This window comes from Lactuca saligna, chromosome 8 (genome assembly GCF_052625555.1).
Source record: "Lactuca saligna cultivar CGN05327 chromosome 8, ASM5262555v1, whole genome shotgun sequence".
Lineage (NCBI taxonomy): Eukaryota > Viridiplantae > Streptophyta > Magnoliopsida > Asterales > Asteraceae > Lactuca > Lactuca saligna.
The window spans coordinates 244,401,466-244,423,322 of NC_136424.1; the positions used below are offsets into that span (position 1 = coordinate 244,401,466).

Consider the following 21,857-nt stretch of genomic DNA (forward strand, 5'->3'; position numbering starts at 1 on the left):
AATAAAATGTCCAAAAAGTTTCTATTTAACTACCTACTATGTTTTATATCATTAAACCGGAATCGTGCGTAAAAAGAATGCCCAAACCCGACTTCGTATATTGAAGTTAAGATTTTTCCAAATTCGGTTTAGCAACAGTCAACTGAAAACTCAAAGCAGAGATCGAGCGACTTTTGGCCGGAATGACCTAAACGAGAATCGAAGGTCTCGACGATGGTTGTTCAACGGTAAAAAGTCTGGCAAAAACCGACGTCAGATAAAGAAGTTATGAATTTTTAAAGAAATTCCTTAATCACGTCATTTTAATAAATAAATAATAAAAATAAATTCGGAATTTGCCGACGGAATCTAAACGAAAGTTGTAGATCGTAGTCTCACCTTCGCGGGGATATAAAGAACGTCAAAAACGGAGTTCGTATGAAGGAGATATGAATTTTTGAAGTTTGATAAATAATTTATATATAATTTTTATTGAAAACTTCGGTATTATCCGAAGTCTGAGTCACGCACGTACGCCCCGCGTACACGAGTACGCCCAGCGTACTCGAGGCCACGGCCTCGGATCGTCCACGTCGCCCCTATGCGAGCCTACCCCCCCTGTCCCATCCGAAGTGTGAGGCAGTCGAGGACTCAGTCATGCGTGACGTACGCGTACGCCCCGCGTACGGAGGCGGTTCCAGCCTCCTATAAATAGGATGCGAGGGTTCCCGGAAAAATGGCTCATTCTCTCTCACTTTTCTTGCGTTTTTCCTCGTTTTCCGTGCTCGCACTACCCCGAAGCCCTGATAATTTTACTCAAGTTCCGAAGGTCGATTTTACTACCGAGATTCCCGAGGATCCCGAGAAAAATCCGTTTCCTGAGACGAAACTCTGCCCGGTTTTCCATCTCGCTATCTTCAAACCTTCAAGTAAGTTCATACCCCTAATCAATGTTTTAAATGATTTTAAATGCTTTAAAGGGGGGGGGGGATACAAGTAGAAACAAACAGGTTATTAAATTATTGATATGTATTTTATAACTTTGTTTGTCATTTAACAGATTTCACATACTACAAAATGTGATGCATAAAATGGTTTTAAATCTTAAAAACACATTGTTATCAAAAGTTTTACCTTTGAAATGTATATTAAAATGACCTCAGGTTATTGTTAATCATTGTTCAAAACACATAAGATGTCTTACAAAACCATTTTACATTCTTGAACTAAACTATGCATATACACTTATATTATTATATATGTATTGATGTTATAGTTTGCATCTTTCATTTAGTTTCCTACACCCTTGAGTAGTAAGAGTGTGTAAACCTACATGATCAACTATTTAGATTACAGTAAATTATCATAGGGATAATTGGAAGATAACAAAACATTATACCTATTACAAGGAATCATACAAGAGTCAGTTCATTCATGAGTCTTTACTAGTACCTTACCTGATACATGAGTACCTTTACATATGTTTACATGATACATGAACACATTACCTGAGTACCTTTACGTTGATACCTTTACCTATGTATACTTATTTGAATATTTGTATCATGAATTGCGAGGATAATTTATTAGTACCTTCTGTGTAAATTATCCTGCATATCCCCAGTACCTCGGGATATCTAGAATAGGACTCTATCCCCAGTACCTCGGGATATATGGACGGGACTAACCATTCCGGAACCCATCTGTTAGCAACAGTGGGTAATGAACATCTACGGATGCCTACGGTTATTACTTATACTAGGAGTACCTTTACAGGGACTAACCCTTCCTCCCCCCTGCTGCTGCTACAGAGGACAATTGGACAATCTTCGGATGTTCATTAGGTTATATAGGTCGTGTTGACCCTAGTACCTCGGGATAACAGTTACATATGCTGTGTTAGTCCTAGTACCCAGTGACAACACTTACAGTAGTACATTTTCCTGTTTACTTTATTTTGTGATACTTTCACATAAACGATGAGTTAGACTAAGTACTTTAGTACTAAAACAATTAAAGGAAAACTATCATTTTACAAACAAAACATTCGGGTCTTGGTAGAAGACTACATCTCAAACTGATAGGAAATAAGGGATTTTCTAGGGTTTTTCATACTTACATCAACATTTTCAATTAGCGATCCATAAGGCCTTCATAACCACTTTTCACAAACAAGGCAATGACACTTATATACTTATGAATTCACCAGCTTTAAAGCTGATACTCACTTTCAAAATAACTTGTATTCTCAGGTCATCAGTAGAGAGGTACGGAGGCCAGGTTTTGAGAAGACGGAACAGACAAATCTCGTCTTTTATTTTGATTGTATATTTTTGGTGTCTTACTACAATGAAAGAACACACATGTATTAAAACTTTACTTATAATATAATGGATGATGTTGTTGCTTGTTTACTACTTTGCAATTGTTGTGATACTGTACATGACGTCCTCCGCCCCAGAACGTTTCCGCTGTTCTTGGTTTTGGGGTGTGACACAACTACATATATTTAGGCGTATTTCCGTCTAAAACTTAGTAACTAAAATATGAATTTGGCAGGAGATTTGAAATTAATCCTCTGTAGGAGTTCATCAAGTCTGAATATGACAATCTTGTCTTCAATTGAGGTAAAAGATTCAGGGGAATTTTCATCTAAAATTTACCTTGTGATCCTTGGTACATATTATACAATTCCATTTGCATGGAGATTACTCGGATTGATAACATGAGTAGCAACAGAGGAAAATAATCTTTTTTTAAATCAAAACTGTTCATATTTAATTATAAGGGAATGAAAAAAGAGAAATTGTATAATCATTTGTCAAGAAATTAGGAAACTATACATCTTAAACAGGAAGTCGTATGTATATAATTTGAGAGCTCGGTTAACTGATTATCAAGAAATCAATCGATAACTAAAGAGCAGATCAAGATGAATGTGATTATCAAGAAATCAAGAAATATAGAAGAAAAATCGAAGTCAATCAGGTAACTAAAGAGATGAAGTTTAACGAAAAAACTTGTGCCTGGGATGATACAGTCAAATGCGTAGATGAGAAATCCTGGAAGACAGAGATGAGATTGAAGACGATGATATTGAAAAAAATCAGTAATTCGTATTATGAAAAAATCAAATTTTGTGTGCAATTGATATAGGAAGACGATGATATTGAAAAAGAGGATGATTTCATAACAATGGTAGATAATGAGAAAGTCAGAAACGCAAGGTGAGACCAATTCTAGAGTTATTTTCGTCAGACTGAGAAAAGAAGAGTACGGGTTCTGTTGAGTTCTACTTTTTTAGGTGAGATTATTTTTTCAGTGAATTATCCTATTGGACTTGGTCAAACTTTTACTTTGTTCCAGTTCTAGATAGGTTAAACACCCTCTTAAAAGTTGTAGTTTTGTTATGTCACATTGTGTTCTCTTCACCAAACGGGTCCTAAAGGAACATGAAATTTATTTTATTATATAATAATAATAATAATAATAATAATAATAGTAATAATAATAATAATAATAATGTTTAGAAAATAAAAGACTATATCTATTTTTAAAGGAAAAGAAAATAGATAAAAGTGAAGTAGCCCAGGTGGCCACAAACCCGAGTTTTAGCCTACCTATTCTCATTTCTTGGGCCGGACGGAGTAGGGTGAGGGAAGCTTCCCTCCCCTCTTGAACACCACTCCGTGGGTGAGGGAATGGAGTGCGGGAAAAGCGGTGGGGGAGAGGGTGCCGCACTCTCTCTCCTCTTCTCATTGGCCAATTATTTTTTTTTCTTTTTATATTTTTTAATATTTATAAAATTATATACTTATTATAAAAATATAAAAAATATATCAAAATTCATGGTTTTTAATTCCCTACAAAATGAGCATAATATATGTATGAAATATATATATTTTTTTTTTTTAAAAAAAAAAAGTGAGGGAAGGCTTCCCACCCATTCCTTGGTTTTTTGATGAAGGAAAGGAAAGTGAGGGAAAGAGAGGTATAACCCACCAAAAGTGAGGGAAGAGTCCCTCCCACACCCTCCGGTCTTAATGTTTTTAAGGTGAGAATATATATATATATATATATATATATATATATATATATATATATATATATATATATATATATATATATATATATATATATATATATATATATATATATATATATATATATATATATATATATATATATATATATATATATAAAAGTGTGTGTTCAGCAAGTAAAGAATCAAATTAGTGTTATTGGTGTGACCCCTCAAACTTGAGGTTTCGAGTTTGTCTCACTACCACGTTTATATTTCAGTATGTATTTTTTAAATAATGCAAAAGAAGCTGACGTATTGTGAGTTGCAATGTCATGTTAGCAATTATCTCTTTAGTAGGTTAAAACGGTCAAAATGATTATCTTAGTCGATATTTTGTTTTTTTCTTTTTTTGTAAAAAGAAAAAAAAAATTAATTTGAGAACGTAAAATAACCAAAACTTTAGAACTTTTTAGAAAAATTTCCAAGATTATAAATGTCTAGAATACTCTACCAAAGGGTATTATTTGGAGTGCTCAATTAATTAAACCACGTGTCTAATCCACTCGCCAACTAACCCTACTGGTTAAAACGCTAAAACTAGATGGTAGCCATTCATGCAAGCATGTAATTACGGAAAACTTGACATCCAATAGCCCTACTTCGCTTACCACACTAACTACCCAACTCTCTCTATTATAAATACCTTGCTTTCTCCAATGAAATTAATCACAGATTTAGAGAATCTTTTACACAAAGAGAGGAAGACCGCTCGAAGACTTAGTCAGGTGCTTCCCTTCTCCAATGATCTTCGTAATTCATATAAAACTGTACGAAACTTTATATCAGCAATGATATATATGAAGTAGATACACGAATTGGAACGTAAATCAGATTGCATGACTATTATATGCACCATTTTTCTTAATGCAGGTCACTGTAGAACATGGTCACAGGTGGGCAAATGTCAAAACCATCAAAAGGAAGCAAAAATTACGATGGGGAACCCCTCCAACGAGCCCCTTACAAAAAACCTCCATTCACAATTCGGGATCTCAAGAAAGCAATCCCACCTCATTGTTTTAATCGCTCAATCCTTCGCTCTTTCAGTTACCTTTTAAACGACCTAACTATTTCCTTCATCTTGTACTACCTCGCCTCTCGTTACATCCACCTCCTCCCCCACAACCTCTCCTGTCTCGCATGGCCTGTTTACTGGTTCTTTCAATCCTCTGTCCTCGGTGGTGTTTGGGTCATAGCACATGAATGTGGCCACCATGCCTTCAGTAACTACCAATGGGTCGATGACACCGTTGGGTTTCTGCTACATTCTGCTCTCCTTGTCCCTTATTTCTCTTGGAAACACAGTCACCGCCGCCACCATTCCAACACCGCTTCACTTGAACGTGAGGAAGTCTTCGTCCCTAAACTAAAATCTAATCTCCCTTCATTAGTTATCTGCCTAAACAACCCACCTGGTCGAGTCCTTTATATCTTGTTCATCCACACCCTAGGCTGGCCTCTGTACCTAATGTTCAACTATGGTGGCAGGAACTACGATAGGTTTGCATGCCACTTTTACCCAAAAAGCCCTATTTACTCGAAAAGTGAACGCACTCAGATCATTGTTTCTGATGTCGGGGTCATGATTGTCGCTTACCTCCTCTATAATCTAGTAATGACCAAGGGGCTCACATGGGTGTTCTGTACGTATGGCGTGCCACTGCTCATTGTCAACACTTCACTTATTTGTGTTACATTCTTGCATCACACGCACTCTTCGTTGCCCCATTATGATTCGACGGAATGGGATTGGCTGAGGGGAGCTCTATCAACAGTCGATAGAGATTATGGGATCTTGAACATAACTGGCCACAACATCACTAATACCCACGTCACCCATCATTTGTTCCCTAAAATACCTCATTATCATGCAATGGAAGCCACGAAAGCAATCAAGCCCATATTGAAAGATTATTACAGGTTTGATGACACACCGATTCTGAAAGCCTTATACAGAGAAGCAAAAGAATGCGTATATGTTAAATCAGATGATAATGAAGTGGCCAAAGGTGTCTTCTGGTTTGACAATAAGTTTTAATCACGGGAGATTGTACAATTGTATTTTCCAAATAAGAAGTTGAAGCCTATTGCTTAGTAATTTTAGATTTGTGTTCGTTTTGATGCATCTAAAGACTTTAGATTATATATAATAAGATGAATAATTTGTTACTACATCCTGTAATTATTTGCTTAAATGGCTCTTCACTTCTAGTTTCTGATAGTAAGAGTTGATGAAGAAAATCATTTATCTACTATGCCAAACTCAACCTGTCATAAACCTTACTGTTTCTTAGCTAGGTCTATTTCTTGCCATCTTCTTTATCATTTTTAAAAGAGAAGAATGAACATAAACATTCATATGTCATTCTTGATCCCAGTAATAGTAAGTTGTGGATTTCCATTTTAGAAAACCAACATGGTCCGTTCTGACGATTCAAATGCTCAAGACAAGTCGGAAAAAAGACCCTTAGGCAGTTGTGGATCCAATATCAAAGTAAAGGGGAGTAAAGGGGTATCCCCAAAAACTTTCCGAAAAAAATTACACTACTGAAAAAAAAATTCGAAAAAAATTACATTACTAAATTTTTTTTGAAGGGCATCCCGGGCTACCCATGGAACCACCTATATCCGCCTATGCCCTTAGGCCTTAACGTGTAATGAATAAATTACATCATCTGGTAATCTGATAATGGCATGGAATAATCTATTTTATGATTAATGCTTCCTATAATGACAAGCAAGTAAAACAACAATGATAACATATATAATTATAAATCAAACGTTCCTTAAAAGGACTAGACATCTAGACTTTAGACCCAAAGAAAAAATGCTATAGTTTAGTATTTGATATGAATGAATTAAATTTATCTAATAAATACTTATTATCATAAGTCTCTTTCAATTTTCAATAGGAAGGAGGTTTTCAATAACCCAAAAGATGTTTCTGTTGAAAGATTTCCAAATTACCATCAACCTTTTATAAATATGATACGTATATTCTTTGTTTCAGTGTTAATGTGTCTTCTCCAAGATTTAGTCCTGCCAAGACATTTATTACTTCTTTTTCTTGTTTCTGGTCATGACTTTGCCCAGAAGTTAATTCCATTTGTGTGTGAATTTTGATTTTGCTTCATTGATCTTATTTTCAAACGACTAGTTTAGTACTGAGGTGGGAGCTATGGTGGGTTCACGCTCTCTGACGTTCCGAGAGTTTTGTGCCAGTGAGGCTCTTGAGTGTTGCGGAATGAAGGACCCCATTTCTAGGAAATGGTGGTTGGCGGATATTGAGCTTGCCTTCCAAACTAGCTTCTGCCTCGAGTGGTTTAATGTCAAATTTGTATCATATCTTCTAAAGGACAGATCTCATGATTGGTGGGAGGAGGTAGATTATGCTGTGGGAGGTGAGGAAGTTGAGACGATGTATTGGGATGATTTTGCTACAAGATTCAAGGTTGAGTTTGTGCCCGTGATTACAGTTCAACAGCTGACGAGGGAGTTTCATGACTTTCACCAAACTACCGGACCGTAGCAGATATCACCGCCATGTTCCGTGAGAGGGCTTTTTTGGTTCCTCGGTATTTGGCATGCGAGGAAATAAAGAAGGCTCAATATCATGATATGGTGAAGGATGAGATTTAGGAGTTTGTGAGTATGTCTAGCTGCAAGACATTGGATGATATGATCGCTTAGGCTTGATCTAGAGACTATGAGCAAGAGGAAGCATGTTCAGAAACATGTATCAGAGGGCTTAAGTAAGAAGCCCAATGTTGTTGATTTGTGATCAAGAGGCCGGTAGGGCCGGAACAGCTGTGGCAAAGGCGATAAGGCGCATGATGGAGTTTATAGCATGGGTGGGTCTGTCTGCTATAAGTACGACAATACCAGTCACTTTAGTAGGGATTGCCCCACCATCTAGGTTTCTGATCTGATTTGCTTCTGTTGCAATCCTAGGTGCCACAAGAAAGCCAATTTCCCGAGTTTGGTTGGAGGAACGGTTGCAACACATGCTCCAGCAACATTAAGGATTATCGACGGCTGCTAGGGCAAGGCAGATGCGCTAGTTGTAACGAGTCAAGCTTTCCAGCTGTCAGCCGAGGAGGCTTGCACAACACTAGATGTGGTTATGGGTATGTACTTTCTCCATATTTCATAATTTTCTTTGATGTTTATGCTTATTATATCATTGTTGTACTCTCCAAGAGGTTCTTTTAGATAAACCTTTCGTTTCGTGTGCATTATCAATTGGTGTAGACCAAAAGAATTCATCACACCCATCGTTGTTGTCTTCATTAATGATGGATGTTTGTTTGATAATTTGATTTTTTTCTAGTCCTCCAATGGCAAACACTTGATTGGGTACAACTTGAACTTTAGGAAAAACAATTGCTTTCGCTTTTAATGTTTTTGATTTATTTTGAGAAATACGTGCGAATTCAACTGAATTTTCAGAAATCAAATCTTTCACTGGTTGAGGTTCGTTTTTAACGAACTCTAAGTAATCCACTTCGTCCTCCACTGAAATTCCGCTCATATCACTATCCTCATCGAATTCAGAGGTACTTTCAACATTTATTTTATTTTCTGAACTCAATTTGGCACTCAATGAGTCGAATTTCAGAACAGTATTAGATTTGATTCGCTTCTTATCATTTTCATCCAAAACTTGTTTCAACATGTTTTTGTGGTCTTTGGATATAATCTATGATTCAATTCGTTCTAGTCCAACCATGTATGCATCAGAAGTTTCTTCTGACGAAACTATGGATTCATAATTGTAACACTCGGCATCTATTTCATCTTCCTTTAATTCAAGAAATGGTAAGATCATCTTATGAATTTTCTCACCAATTCCACAATCAAGTTGCAACTGAGTAATATTAAAGTAAAACCTTTTAGCAATCAAACTGAAAATATTACATTGTTTTAAAAGCTTTAAATTGTCACATTGCAAGTAAATTAAATGATCCCTAGACTTAGACAATTCCAACTCGATCTTCTCAATCCACATTCGCCTCTCATCGCTTTTTGATGACACCCTGCTCAATTGATTGGTTAAATTAGAGTTGGTTAACCGTGTTGTTGTAAACTATCACTAATGCATGAAAAAGTGAATTTTAGATTGTTTAATTCGGTTTCATATTTAGAAGCAGATATATTTAGAGATTCAAGAATGGAATTTACCTTGTTAATCAGTTATTCTCACACATTGATCTGCTCTGGAACTGGTCGTGTTGCGAAACAGTTGTCATCTCCTCTTCCACTTCCAGTGTCACTCTTTTGCGTTTGTGACCCTTCATTTGTCACCATCAAACACCTGATGGCGAACTGAGAACTCTCTTCCTTCGCAACGAATCCCCTTCCATGTGTGGGCTTGCGAACCTCATCATCCTCTGAGTTTGTTGACAATAGTTCGACTCCTCCAAACTCATCTTCAACAACATTTTCCTGCACAATCAAAACAGGCATAAAGTTATCAATAGTTTTCTTCTTCTTGATTTCCTCTAACTTTCTCAAGTGGTACATCTCATCATCTTCTCCTTCTTTTCTCTCATTCAACTTCCTCAGCATGTAATCCTTCGCCAGATGGTTTTTGTCATGACAATAGTTGCAATCATAGCTAGAGTCACCAACGACCTTTTTCTCATTTTCTCTTCTTCCTTTTGAGAAACATTTTTACTTTCTTCCTTCACCTTGTCCGAGCTATAACTTCCTTGCTAATTTCAAATTTTGTTCAAAGGAAATTTCTTCATTGCGAACCGGCTGGGATTCGAAATCATCAAGGCATATTCCTTATTTGTAAGATCACATTCAGAGTTATCATATTCAGATTCATCTTCTACCACGGTCTTTCCTTTCGCAACAAGAGCTAGAGACTCCATAGCAGAAACAACTTTCGCTTCCTTCAACACTTCACTTTCATGTGACTTAAGAATTCCAACCAACTTAGCCAAAGAGTAACTTTTAAACTGCTCGTGTGCCTTGAATGTAGAAACAATTTCCATCCATTCATACCTAAGTCCATTCATGAAGGTAACCTTTTGCTCTATCACTTCTCGTCCAATAGCATGTTTGGTCATCCTGCTGAGAAGATGGTTGTAGCGATTGAAAGTCTGATTGAGATTTTCTCCTGGCTTTTGTGCAAAAGCCCAAAACTCCGAAGACAAAAGTGTTTGAGTCGAATGCTGAAGATTTGCATCAGTGGAGTAATATTCCTTGAGCTTTTCCCAGATGGCTTTCGCAGTATCACATGAACTAACCAAACAAAACGTGTATGCCTTCAAAGCAATCTGATGATCCTCATCGCTTTAATGTTTCTAATAAGTTTCTCTTTCTCATCTTGAGGCACATCTTTCACATAAAGAAGTAGTTGGTTGCATTCTTTTTGAGTTTTGATTGTTCTTTTGGTCTCTGTGTGAACAAAAGGGCCTAGATTAATGGCTTCCCATATTAGATAACCATTATCTTCTGAAACAAGAATGTAGTCTTCAAAATGGAGCACCCAAACTTCATACTCATGAGGGAAGAGTATTGGGATCCTTGTAGTTGATCCAATACTGCTTGAGATATTCAAGGAGTTAATACTTGAGTCGTCGTGTTGCATTTTATCGAGATCTTTGTAACCTGTTACGAATCAGATGTGCAAACTAAACAAATAATAGAGTAATATAAAGATCATAGTAAGTCGTCAGAAAACCAATAAAGACGACTAAACAAGATCCTATTTCAGTGGAAACCCTAGTAGCTCAACAAAAATAAGTGATGCGTATAGATTACACAATCTCCTGCTCTGATACCAATTGTTGGGATTAAAAACCTAAAAGATCGATTAGATAGTAACAGGTAAGTAAAGAACACAAATATGATCAAACAGATGTTGAATGATTAAAAGTCACGCCCCAGATGAACTCGATAAAGAATTTCAACTGTAGAGGCGTGCTAGGAAAGGTTTTAAAAACCGGTTCGAACCGGCCAGTCGAACCGGGAACCGACCGGGTGAGCGGTTTAATAAGTGCCAGTTTTATGTTGAATTCTATGCTGGGGAGAACCGGCCGGTTATTGAAAATTTCTGGTTGAACCGGTCATAGTGAATCAGTTATAATCCATTCAAACCGGTGACTATTGGACTTCACTAATTTTTGGGCTAAATTCTGGAAAATGGGCTCCATAACCTGCAACAAATTTAATCAACTACATGTTAGGAGTCTTGAAGACTTGGACGAATGTTATCAGCAGTAGCCAAGAGTAGGTCAAAGTCGAATTCTGTTGTGTGTCTCCGTTAATCGACGTAATCCATAATCACGACTTCTATATTCATGTTGCCCAAGTACAATATTGTTGTCCTCTTCCACAATGGTAACGCACAAGTAAGCAACTAAGAACTGATTACATGTTTTTCTTTTTGAGTTCACGATAGAAACCCTCTGTTTTTTCAATTGAGTTTAATATAACCTTTGTGTATTGTGTTATGATTATGATATGTTAATTTAGTTTCTTTTTAATGTTTTTCATTCTTATGACTTTATTATTTTAATGCATATTAGTTTTTAATCTGGGGCACTAAGATTAGTTGAGAAATATGTTTGTTTGCATGTGCATGAACGAAACCTCACCCCAAAAATTATGTTTGTTATATATATATATATATATATATATATATATATATATATATATATATATATATATATATATATATATATATATATATATATATATATAGGAACAACTTTTTGTTTGTTAGTTCATATATTTAGCCAAATATAACGATGATGGTCACCATCAATTTATGTTTTAGTTTTTCTTATGTTGGATTGTAATTTTTCTGTTATGACAGATTTATGTTATGTATTTCTAACTTTGAAATTGCTATATGGTTTTGTATTATAGTTCAATATGGAATCTAGGGACAAAGAACCAATGGAAACACAATCTCAATCTTGATCCAAAACCTCCGGTCAACTGAATGTAAGAACTAAGACGGATAAAGCATGGGAACATATAAGTATCCAAGGATGACCAAGCAAACAAGATTTACATATGTAATTTCTGTGAAAAAAATTTCCGTGGTGGTGGCATAAACAGAGCTAAGAAACATCTTGCCGATGTTATTGGTGACATATCAGCTTGTACTAAAGTAACTCCAGAAGTTCATTTTACAATGGAAGGTATTTTGAAAGAAACATCACAAAGGGAAAAACGTAAAGCTACATCAAGTGTTACTATCTCAGATGACAATGAAGATATGGAAGAAACACAAGTTCGAAATGCCAAAGCACGATCTGTTAAAGAGGGGAAAAAGAAAGCTACATCAAGTGTTCATCCTTTCTTTATAAAAGGTATAAATGATCCTTCTCAACCCACTATTAAATCTGCCATGCAAACTAAGAAAAGAATACATTATGTGGATTTAGCTATTGCAATGTGGTTCTATGATGCATGTATACCTATGTGTAACATCGGATTCCTGGTACGATTCCTGTTTATGTATTTTCTCATTTTTCCTTGGACTCGGCGAGTTAGAGGCCTGACTCATTGAGTAGGAGCGATTTTGGCACGGGATTTAAGTGAGTGACTCGGCAAGTCGGGTCCCAGACTCGGCGAGTCCATACTGGACGAGTAAAACCCTAACCCGGGTGTTTGCACCCTATATAAACACTCTAACTCGGCCTCCCTTGTCCCTAACACTCCCAGAGAGCTGTAGAGCGAAACCCTAGCCCCCATATTGTTCTTGTGAGTGATTTTTGGCTTGGTGAAGGAAGTTTAGAGCTTAGAAGAAGAAGGAGGAGGCTGAAGAGTGAAAGGAGGGGAAGTAGATCCGAAATCCACATTGTGAGAAGCTTCCATTCAGGTAGAAAAGGTCCTACCTTGATCACTATTTCATTAGATCCCCTTTTTGTCCCTAATTGATTGTTTTCAAGCCTTAAAACCTCAAACCCCATGTAGTTATGCTCTATGTTCTAAAAGGACTTCAAATCTGAACCTTATGGACACCTTAGAGTGTAAAGTCTATGTGGTTGAAGTGATTGAGGTCCCTATTGAGTGTATGACCTCATAAAGAGCTTGGAATTGCCTTTTGAAGCTCATAGGGCCATGCATGCACGTAAAGTTTGCAACTTTACGTGAAAAGCATACCCTAGGAGCTTAGATCTATGGTTTTGAACCATTGCATGTCTCAGATTTGGTCCGTATGGGAGGAAGGTTGAAGGGACTCAGCGAGTTCCAAAGTGGAATCGGTGAGTTCTATGAAGATGGTCTTAGACTCGACGAGTTGGATGAACAACTCGGCAAGTCCTTTAAAGATTGCCTGGAACTCGGCGAGTTGTTCTCGGACTCGGTGAGTCGGATCGCGAGTAGGTATTACCGTCCCAAGTAGTGAGTTAAGGGTGACTCAGTGAGTGGGAAGAGGGACTTGATGAGTTAGTGCTGGGATAGTAGGAGAGGGACTTGGCGAGTCTGTGCCATGACTCGGCGAGTCCAGTCAATTGAAATTGACTTTGACCAAGGAGTTGACCTTGGACCTTGTCACACCCCCAAACCAAGGATGACGGAAACGTCCGGGGGTGGAGGACTTCATGTAGAGTATCACAACAATGAGTATAATAGTGCTCAAAGTAAATACAACCATCACAAATATAATTGAAAACGTAACATCAAAGCACATGTTTACATGATTCACATCAATTACATTATGATACGAAATGAACTGTTTGACGATTTATCGTCCCATCCTCAAAATGTTGTTGATTTCCTGTTTTCACTGAATTCCTGAGAATACAAGTAGTTTTGAAAAGTGTCAAAACAAAGGTTGGTGAGTTCATAAGAGATTTCGTTAGAAAAGTAAACCGTTTTCCTTGTAAAAGCGTTAGAATATGTATCCAGAAAATCCGATATTTTCTTTAAAATCTGTGTAATGTAGTCTTATGACCGAAGACCAAAATGGATAAGTAACCTTTCTTACTAATAGAAAATGTTATGTGTTTAAATGGACATGGACGCGTTTGAATGAAATGAAATTTCCGTATGTTCTCATGTTTGTTAATACTTTATGTATATGTAGTCCTAAATCCGAGGACCGAGAAATAACAAGTATTGACCATACTTAAAGGTATAAATGTGGTTTCAAATGATGTGTAGTCATAACTACCAAAACCAAAAGTGTACAGTAATATCTGTACTCATTGAGATAAAAAGTGATTTTAAATCGACATAAAACCCATTTAGGTTTTATAAATAAAATCCCGTAAACTTTATGGATTGTTATATCCCTATGTGAGTCGCTATAATCATACTATGACTATGTGAACCTGCCACGACGTTTCTCAGGCGTCGCGAAAAACTGAAATGACATTTGTCACCCGTAGACCTGCAGGTCCCACTGTAGCTAGCAGCAAGGTGTGGGGTGTCAAACCCAATATTGATCTATATACAAGTATCACGTTCTCCCTCCAGGAGATTCTGATTATAACTACCAGGAATTATATCCCGCACTCGGATGTACGGGGAGAGAATGTCTCACAATATAGGTTAACAAGTTTACGTGAAATGTGTGTGAATATAAATCTTTTCTGTATGAATGTACCCTTTCTGTACGAGTGTGTTGTGTGATGTATCATAAACTATACCTATTATAGTTTATCTAAAACGTTTGTAATATGTAAGAACTCTTTTATGGAAATGTATTAGTGTTATGAATTTATTAAACTATACTTTTTATAGTTTAATATACGTGTTCTAAAATGAATGAATAATATTTATTATGAATGACTTAGTTTCAGTTCATGATGATAAACTAACAAAGAAACACATTCAATAATTAGAACTTATGATTATACACTTTGCTCAACATAATACAAAGTGTTATGATATTTACATGCTGTTGGCTAACTTTAGCCATTGTGCACTGTTTTGGAAAAATCATAGAAAAATCATACGAAGTCGAAAACTAGATCCGTAAATTCTGAGAGTTCTCAAAATGTGTCTAGTTTAGTCATAATTTTTATCATGATTTTTAATGACCTCCAACTTGGGTGAAAAAGTCCATAATCACAGACTGGTCTGGATTGTTTTTTGAAATGATAGGCAGTTTTGTAAAAATCACCATAAATTGTAGAAAAATCGTATGGAGATGTGCAAGTAGTCATTTTAAATCTAAGAACTTGAACTATTTTCACCTTATACAGTTTTGAAAACAAAAATGTTTAAGTTTCCCAAAACAGTCCGTGAATGGAGTTGAACTTTTCTGATGAAGGCTGTTAGAAAATTTTAGTTATGTTCTTGGTGTTTTAACTTGTATTCCCCCCCCCCCTAAAAACTTGAGAAAACATGAAAATGTAGGGGTATGAACTCACCTTGAGTGATTTCAGTAGATAAGTGTTCAACCCAAGAACACTTGAAGAATCACTTGAAGATTCGAAGCTTTGACACAATTATGATGGAGTTTGTGTAAGATATTCATGATTTGAGTATAAGATGTGAACTAATCATAAGGAGAATGGATTATGCTTACCAAATGTGGTGGAAAAACCCAATATCAGCCCTTGAATCTTGAATTTCTAGAGAGAGAAAGTGAGAGAGGAAAGAGTTTGATCTTCTTGGTGAAATGAGAGCAAATGAGAGAAGTGAGGAGAGAGGATGAATATTCAGCTCTCAAAAATGTGGGAAAGAGTGATAATTGAGTGGAAAGGACATTGATGTGACCTAGGTAAGGTGGGGAGGTGTGGCTGGTCATAGAGTGGGTGTGGGAGTGGTTGCTTGTGTCATAAGATAAAACAAAGTCAACACTCCACCTCTTTGTACTTTACCCACTTGCTTTTATTATTTAAATAAAGATTTTTATGAAAATATGATTAAATTGTGAATATTTAGGGTTTATTATGTTAAAATATGATTTTGGGTGAAAATCCCGCGTTAAAATAATTAAAAACGAGCCTTAAACGCAAAACTACGCGAAAACCGGGAGAAAATGGGTTCCCAGCGAGACCTCTCGGTCCTAGGCCGAGGTTCGGTCCATGCTGAGGACGGTAGCCGGAAACGAAGCGAAACAGGGGGAAACGAAGGGGGGGGGGGGGGAGGAAGCGAGAGGAGGCTCAGTCCGGAGATGAGAGGCGAAGGTGTCAGAACCGAAATGAGCTGAATGAATAGTAGATGAACAGTACCTTCGGGTTCGGGTGTTTCTGCGAGGTTCGGGCCTGCAAGGATCTTTCAGGTTCGGTTCCTCCTTGATCTCGGGTTTGGCTCCTCCTTGCTCTCGATCCCTAAGAGGACCTTCGGGTCCTAAGAGGCTTCTCTCTTCTTAAGAGGTTTCGGTTCCTAAGGTCCATTTTTCTCGTTTTTACCCCGTTTTAAGCTGTTTTTCACCCGGTTAACGGTCGGAATGACCCGAATGATTCTAAAAAGTTACGGGAAACTTTTGAGAGGGATTTGGGAGAGATTTCACATACTTGGAGAGATTTGGGAGAGATTTGACATTCTTGGAGAGATTTCTCATACAAAGAGATATTTGAGAGAGATTTCACATACTTGGAGAGATTTGGGAGAGATTTGACATTCTTAGAGAGATTTCTCATACAGAGAGATATTTGAGAGAGATTTCACATACTTGGAGAGATTTGGGAGAGATTTCACATACTTAGAGAGATTTCTCATACAAAGAGAGTTTTGGGAGAGGTTTCACATACTTAGAGAGATTTGGGAGAGATTTCACATACTTAGAGAGATTTCTCATACAAAGAGAGTTTTGGGAGAGGTTTCACATACTTAGAGAGATTTTAAATAGAGAGAGATAGAGTGAAAACGATTGAGAGAGGTTTCGAGTGTGGCATTTGTGAGTGTCCGGCTTCGCAATGCAAGGTCCGTAAACACTGTTAAGCCTTGTTTAAGGATCTTACACACTCCCGATGAGTATGCAACATTGTTTTATCGGTTTGGCTCGCCACGTACCACAGTTTTAGGTTAAGGAGATCTAGATGTTCGCACTTTTTGATTTATGATCTCTCATTAGAATAGAGAGTTGTGTAGAAATTTCATAATGTAAATTCTAGTACCCAAGGGCAAATTGAGTCAAACGGTTTGACTTGTTGACTTTATTTGACTTTGACTTGACCGAAATTTGACAGTTGTCACAGACCTGGGGTAGGTTAGTCATTTGACCTAAGGGTATTTAGGAGTGACTAATCTATGTTTATGGATTTATAGCCAGAGGATTGTCGGTGCAGCAGTCAATCTTCTAGCAAGTAGATTTTCAGCAGATACTTTTCGAGGTGAGTTACCTTCCAGTAGCGGTGGGTCTACGGCCACAATGCCGGCCCATCAATAGGAGTTGTATGTTAGATGATTGTCTTTGTGATATCATCTAGGTTTGCTACCACATGATATGTTATATGCTAGCATGATATGTTATATGTGATAGTAGTAGAGTTCGGTTGTTAGGATCGAAGGGTAGGTCAGGCACCCCAGATATGTCTGATAGTATGTGATGGTATATTTGTATGCTAGCATGATATGTTATATGTGATAGGGGTAGTAGGAGGGAAAAGTCCCCTAGTGCGGTTGTTAGGATCGACGGGTAGGTCAGCACCCCATAATAGTCTGACATGGGTAGGTCAGCACTCCATAATGGCTTAACACGGGTAGGATGGCACCCTAGAATGGCCGCACGGGTAGATCGGCACCCTAGAATGGCCGTACCGGGCAGGTCGGGCACCCCAGAATTGCCCGGCAGTATGTATGCTATATGATTGTATGGTATGTGGTACGATGGGGGAACTCACTAAGCTTTGTGCTTACAGTTTGAAGTTTTGGTTTTAGGTACCTCTTCAGTGAAGAGGAAGGAGCTGGCGCGGTAGCGGAACATCATACACACACTCCCGTTTTCCGCATCATGAGATATTCTGGGATTTGTACTCTAACATTATTATGACTTATGTTTTGGGTTTGTAGACATGAAATATGTTTTAAGAAATGATATGGTCGAATGTTGTTTATTTACAAATGTTTTACAAAGTGTTTAATTGAAAATGAAATTTTTGGACTTGAAAAATTTGGGTCATTACACTATGAATGCTTGTAATTCTTCATATTTTCAACATATGATAGATAAAATAACAAGTATTGGTTATGGGTACAAAGCACCTAATTATTATGCTCCGAGGGTAAACTTATTGTCAGATGCAAAGAAATATGTTTCACTGTTAATTGATTCATACAAAAGTCAGTGGATTGAAAGTGGTTGCACGATTATGAGTGATGGGTGGAGGGATATTAGGCAACACCATTTGATTAATTTCTTGGTTTATTGTCCTAAAGGGATATCCTTTCTTAAATCTGTTGATGCATCTAATATAGAGAGAGTAATGCATTGAATGTGTGTAATTTGTTTGCTGAGATTGTTGAGAAGGTAGGACAAAAGAATGTGGTACAAATTGTTACTAACAAGGCTGCCAATTACAAACTTGCTGGTAATATTCTATGTGAAAGATATACTTCTATTACTTGGTCTCCATATGCAGCACATTGTCTTAATCTTGTATTAAAGGATGTTTCTATATTGGATAATGTGAAAATTTTGGTCACTCTTGCATCTAGGGTTACTATTTTTGTCTATAACCATAAATGGCACTTGAATTGGTTAAGAAAAAGAGTTGGTTGGACTGAAATCGTCCGTCCAAGTGCTACCCGTTTTGGTACCGCTTTTATTGCATTGGAAAGTTTGTATCATCATAAAGCTGATTTACAAGCAATGGTTATATCTACAGAGTTTAAGAAGATGTTAAAAGTGGGAAATGTGGTTGAATGCAAAGAAATTGTCTTGAACGAAAACTTTTGGAAAAATTGTTTGATTACGGTGAAAGTGATGACTCCTTTGTTAAGGCTTTTGCGGTTATGTGATTCGGATGAAAAACCCGCATTGGGTTATATTTATGAGGGAATGCATCGCGTAAGGAGAAGGGTTAAGGAATTATTTATGAAAAAGAAAGAATTATACAAGCCTTATACCAACATAATTCATAGACGTTGGGATAGGATGTTAAGAAAAAGTATTCATTGTGCAGCGTATTTGTTAAATCAAGTTTTCCAATATGATCGTGAGAATCTTTGTTCTAAAAGAGAGATATTTCAATGTGTTCTTCATATGGTTGAGAAGAATTTTTCTGGTAGCGACATTATAGATCTTACAATGTCTCTAGGAAAGTTCCGTGATAGTGAAGGTACTTTTGGTAGACCTGGTGCCATTGCTTCTCGTACAAGTACACATACAGGTAACCTTTAAGTTTGTATATATTATTAATAAATATATTATTATGAAATACTTTTTTGTAACCATTTCTTTTCTAGATGAGTGGTGGAAGTTATTTGGTGAGGATACGCCTATGTTGCAAAAGTTTGCTATTAGAATTTTAAGTCAAACCGCATCTTCTTGCGGTTGTGAACGTAATTGGAGTGTCTTAGAAAGGATTCACATAAAAAAGAGAAATAGGTTGGAAGATGTCACACCCCAAAACCGAGAATGGTGGAAACGTTCTGGGGCGGAGGACGTCATGTAATGTATCATAACAATGCAAAGTAGTAAACAAGCAACAACATCATCCATTGCATTAATAGTATATTATTTGTTACAAGTGTTCTTTCATAATATAATACAACATAATGAACAATCAAAATAAAATAGGAGTCTTGATTTCTCCATCTTCATAAAACCTGGTCGTCGTACCTGTCTATTTGTGACCTGAGAATACAAGTTATTTTGAAAGCGAGTATCAACCAAAAAGCTGGTGAATTCATAAGTATTAGAGTGTCTTTGATTTGTAAAACTGTAAAGCAATGACTTGTAAACCTTTGTAAAAAGAATGTATAGGTATGAACTGTTTGAAAGCAGTTGAAAGCGTTTGAATACCCAAGCAAATCCCTATGATTTCTATTAGTATAATGAGTAGCCTTCTACCAAGACCCGAATGTTTTGAAAGTAGTGTTCTACCAAGACTTTTATGTCTTGAAAGTAGTCTTCTACCAAGACTCAAATGTTTAGAATGTAGTCTTCTACACAGATTCAAATGTATGGAAAGTAGTCTTTTACCAAGACTTGTATGTTTTGAAAGTAGTCTTCTACCAAGACTCAAAATGTATGGAAAGTAGTCTTCTACCAAGACTCAAATGTTTTGCTATAACAAAGATAGTTTTCTCCTCTATAACTACTATTAACAATATAACGTCTACCCTGTCGTTTATGTGAATGGATCACAAAATAAAAGTAATAGGAAAAATATAGCCATGTAAGTGTTATCCTTTTGTATTAGGATCAACTCGACATCACGACTGCCGAAATGTATAACCTTGAACATCCGTAGATTGTTCATTCTCCTCTGTAGCTGGCAGCAGGTTTAAGGAATGGTTAGTCCCGTAAAGGTACTCCTAATATAAGTATTAACCGTAGGCATCCGTAGATGTTCATTTACCTCTGTAGCGAACAGTAGGTTAAAGGAATGGTTAGTCCCATAAAGGTACCCCTAATATAAGTAGTAACCGTAGGCATCCGTAGATGTTCATTACCTCTGTTGCTATTAGGTGGGTTCCAGAATGGTTAGTCCCGTCTAGTTATCCTATTTAACTAGGATAAGAAATCAATGACAGTCGGACGGATAACAATATACCCTAAGACCACAATCAAACAAGAATAGGAAATAAAGTGAGCTATCGGTCCTAAGTCCTTCAAGTCTTACTTATATAAATATATTAGCGTAGATATAGTTTAAAAGAAAAGTAGTTTAAACACAGTTTGAAAATATTTTAACAACAATCTAACCTTGAAAATGCGTTTGATAATTATTTACAATAATTTTATTGGTAAGTAGCTAAAAGTATAGAAAATCCTTTTTAGTTGCAGGTTATAAATCACATATGATTTGATACTAATACATGTGCATTTAACTTGTATCCCCCCCCCCCCTAAAACATGAAAAACATTTGAAAAGATTCATTAAGTGGTATGAACTCACCTATAGCGAGTTTAGTGGGTGAAGTTGTCGGGTAGAATGCTAGACGCCTAATGAGAATATGAACACTCACACGGATCCTATGAAACATGTAGTGACACATAATGGTGTCTAATTAGTTATCTAATCACTAGATAAGTAAGTAATTACACCTTAATGCATGAAAACACTTAAATTTTATATGCTAGAAGGCTATTGGGTTGCAAGGAATTAGTGTAAAGCCTCACTATGGAGTTTACTCCTCAAATGCTCACCTTAGGTGAGTTTACGGTTGTGGGACCAATTCCCCCATGAGTTTACGGCTGTAAACTCATAGGAGGAGTATATTCGTGTGTCTTAAGGTCTCTTGTATCACTAGAAAGGGTTCTAGAGTCAAATCCAAGGCTTAAGGGGTGTTTAGTGTTCAGATGGGGCACTCCCTTGGAGTTTGCGGTCCTTGGACCACTCCTTGGGAGTTTACGGTCGTAAACACTAGGGTTTACGACCGTAAACCCTTTAGCACATACTTCACTTCGTGTTTTGTGGTCCTAAGCTCAACCATACAAGTTTCTAGCCCAATAATCATGCTAAGGAAGGGGTTAGGGGCACTAAAACACCGTTTATGGTGGTTACGGTTTTGGTGTTTACGGTTCATGAATATTCATGGACCGTAAACTCATGTTTACCCTCCTAAAGGCCCGATTTTTGGTTTCTAACTTCATGCATGTATGTATCTAAGTCAAGGACGAGTATTAGAAGAGTTTTGGAGGGATTTTGGGCTTCAAAAACCCCCTTAAAGGTGTTTACGGTTTTGGGAGGTATTCCCAAAT

The 21,857-nt window shown here is 36.9% G+C and overlaps 1 protein-coding gene and 1 pseudogene across 2 annotated transcripts; both read left to right on the forward strand.

The window, feature by feature from the left end:
- The first annotated feature begins 4,742 nt into the window (after positions 1-4,742).
- On the forward strand, positions 4,743-6,274 carry LOC145008956 (delta(12) fatty acid desaturase FAD2 pseudogene; annotated as a pseudogene). The gene is made up of 2 exons (XR_013663704.1): positions 4,743-4,788; positions 4,934-6,274. The product of XR_013663704.1 is annotated as a delta(12) fatty acid desaturase FAD2 pseudogene (transcript).
- Positions 6,275-12,218: 5,944 nt separating this feature from the next.
- Positions 12,219-19,328, forward strand: LOC145010566 (uncharacterized). Its single transcript, XM_078969092.1, has 2 exons — positions 12,219-12,527; positions 18,456-19,328. The coding sequence occupies exons 1-2, from the start codon at positions 12,219-12,221 to the stop codon at positions 19,326-19,328; spliced, it is 1,182 nt and encodes a 393-aa protein (XP_078825218.1).
- The last annotated feature ends 2,529 nt before the right edge of the window (positions 19,329-21,857 follow it).

Excerpts from the sequence above, each read along its gene's own strand:
- LOC145010566 (XM_078969092.1), top strand. The coding sequence starts at position 12,219 with ATGGAAGGTATTTTGAAAGAAACATCACAAAGGGAAAAACGTAAAGCT. Across the intron at positions 12,528-18,455 it reads TGTGTAACATCGGATTCCTG|GTAGGACAAAAGAATGTGGT; the intron begins GTACGATTCCTG and ends ATTGTTGAGAAG.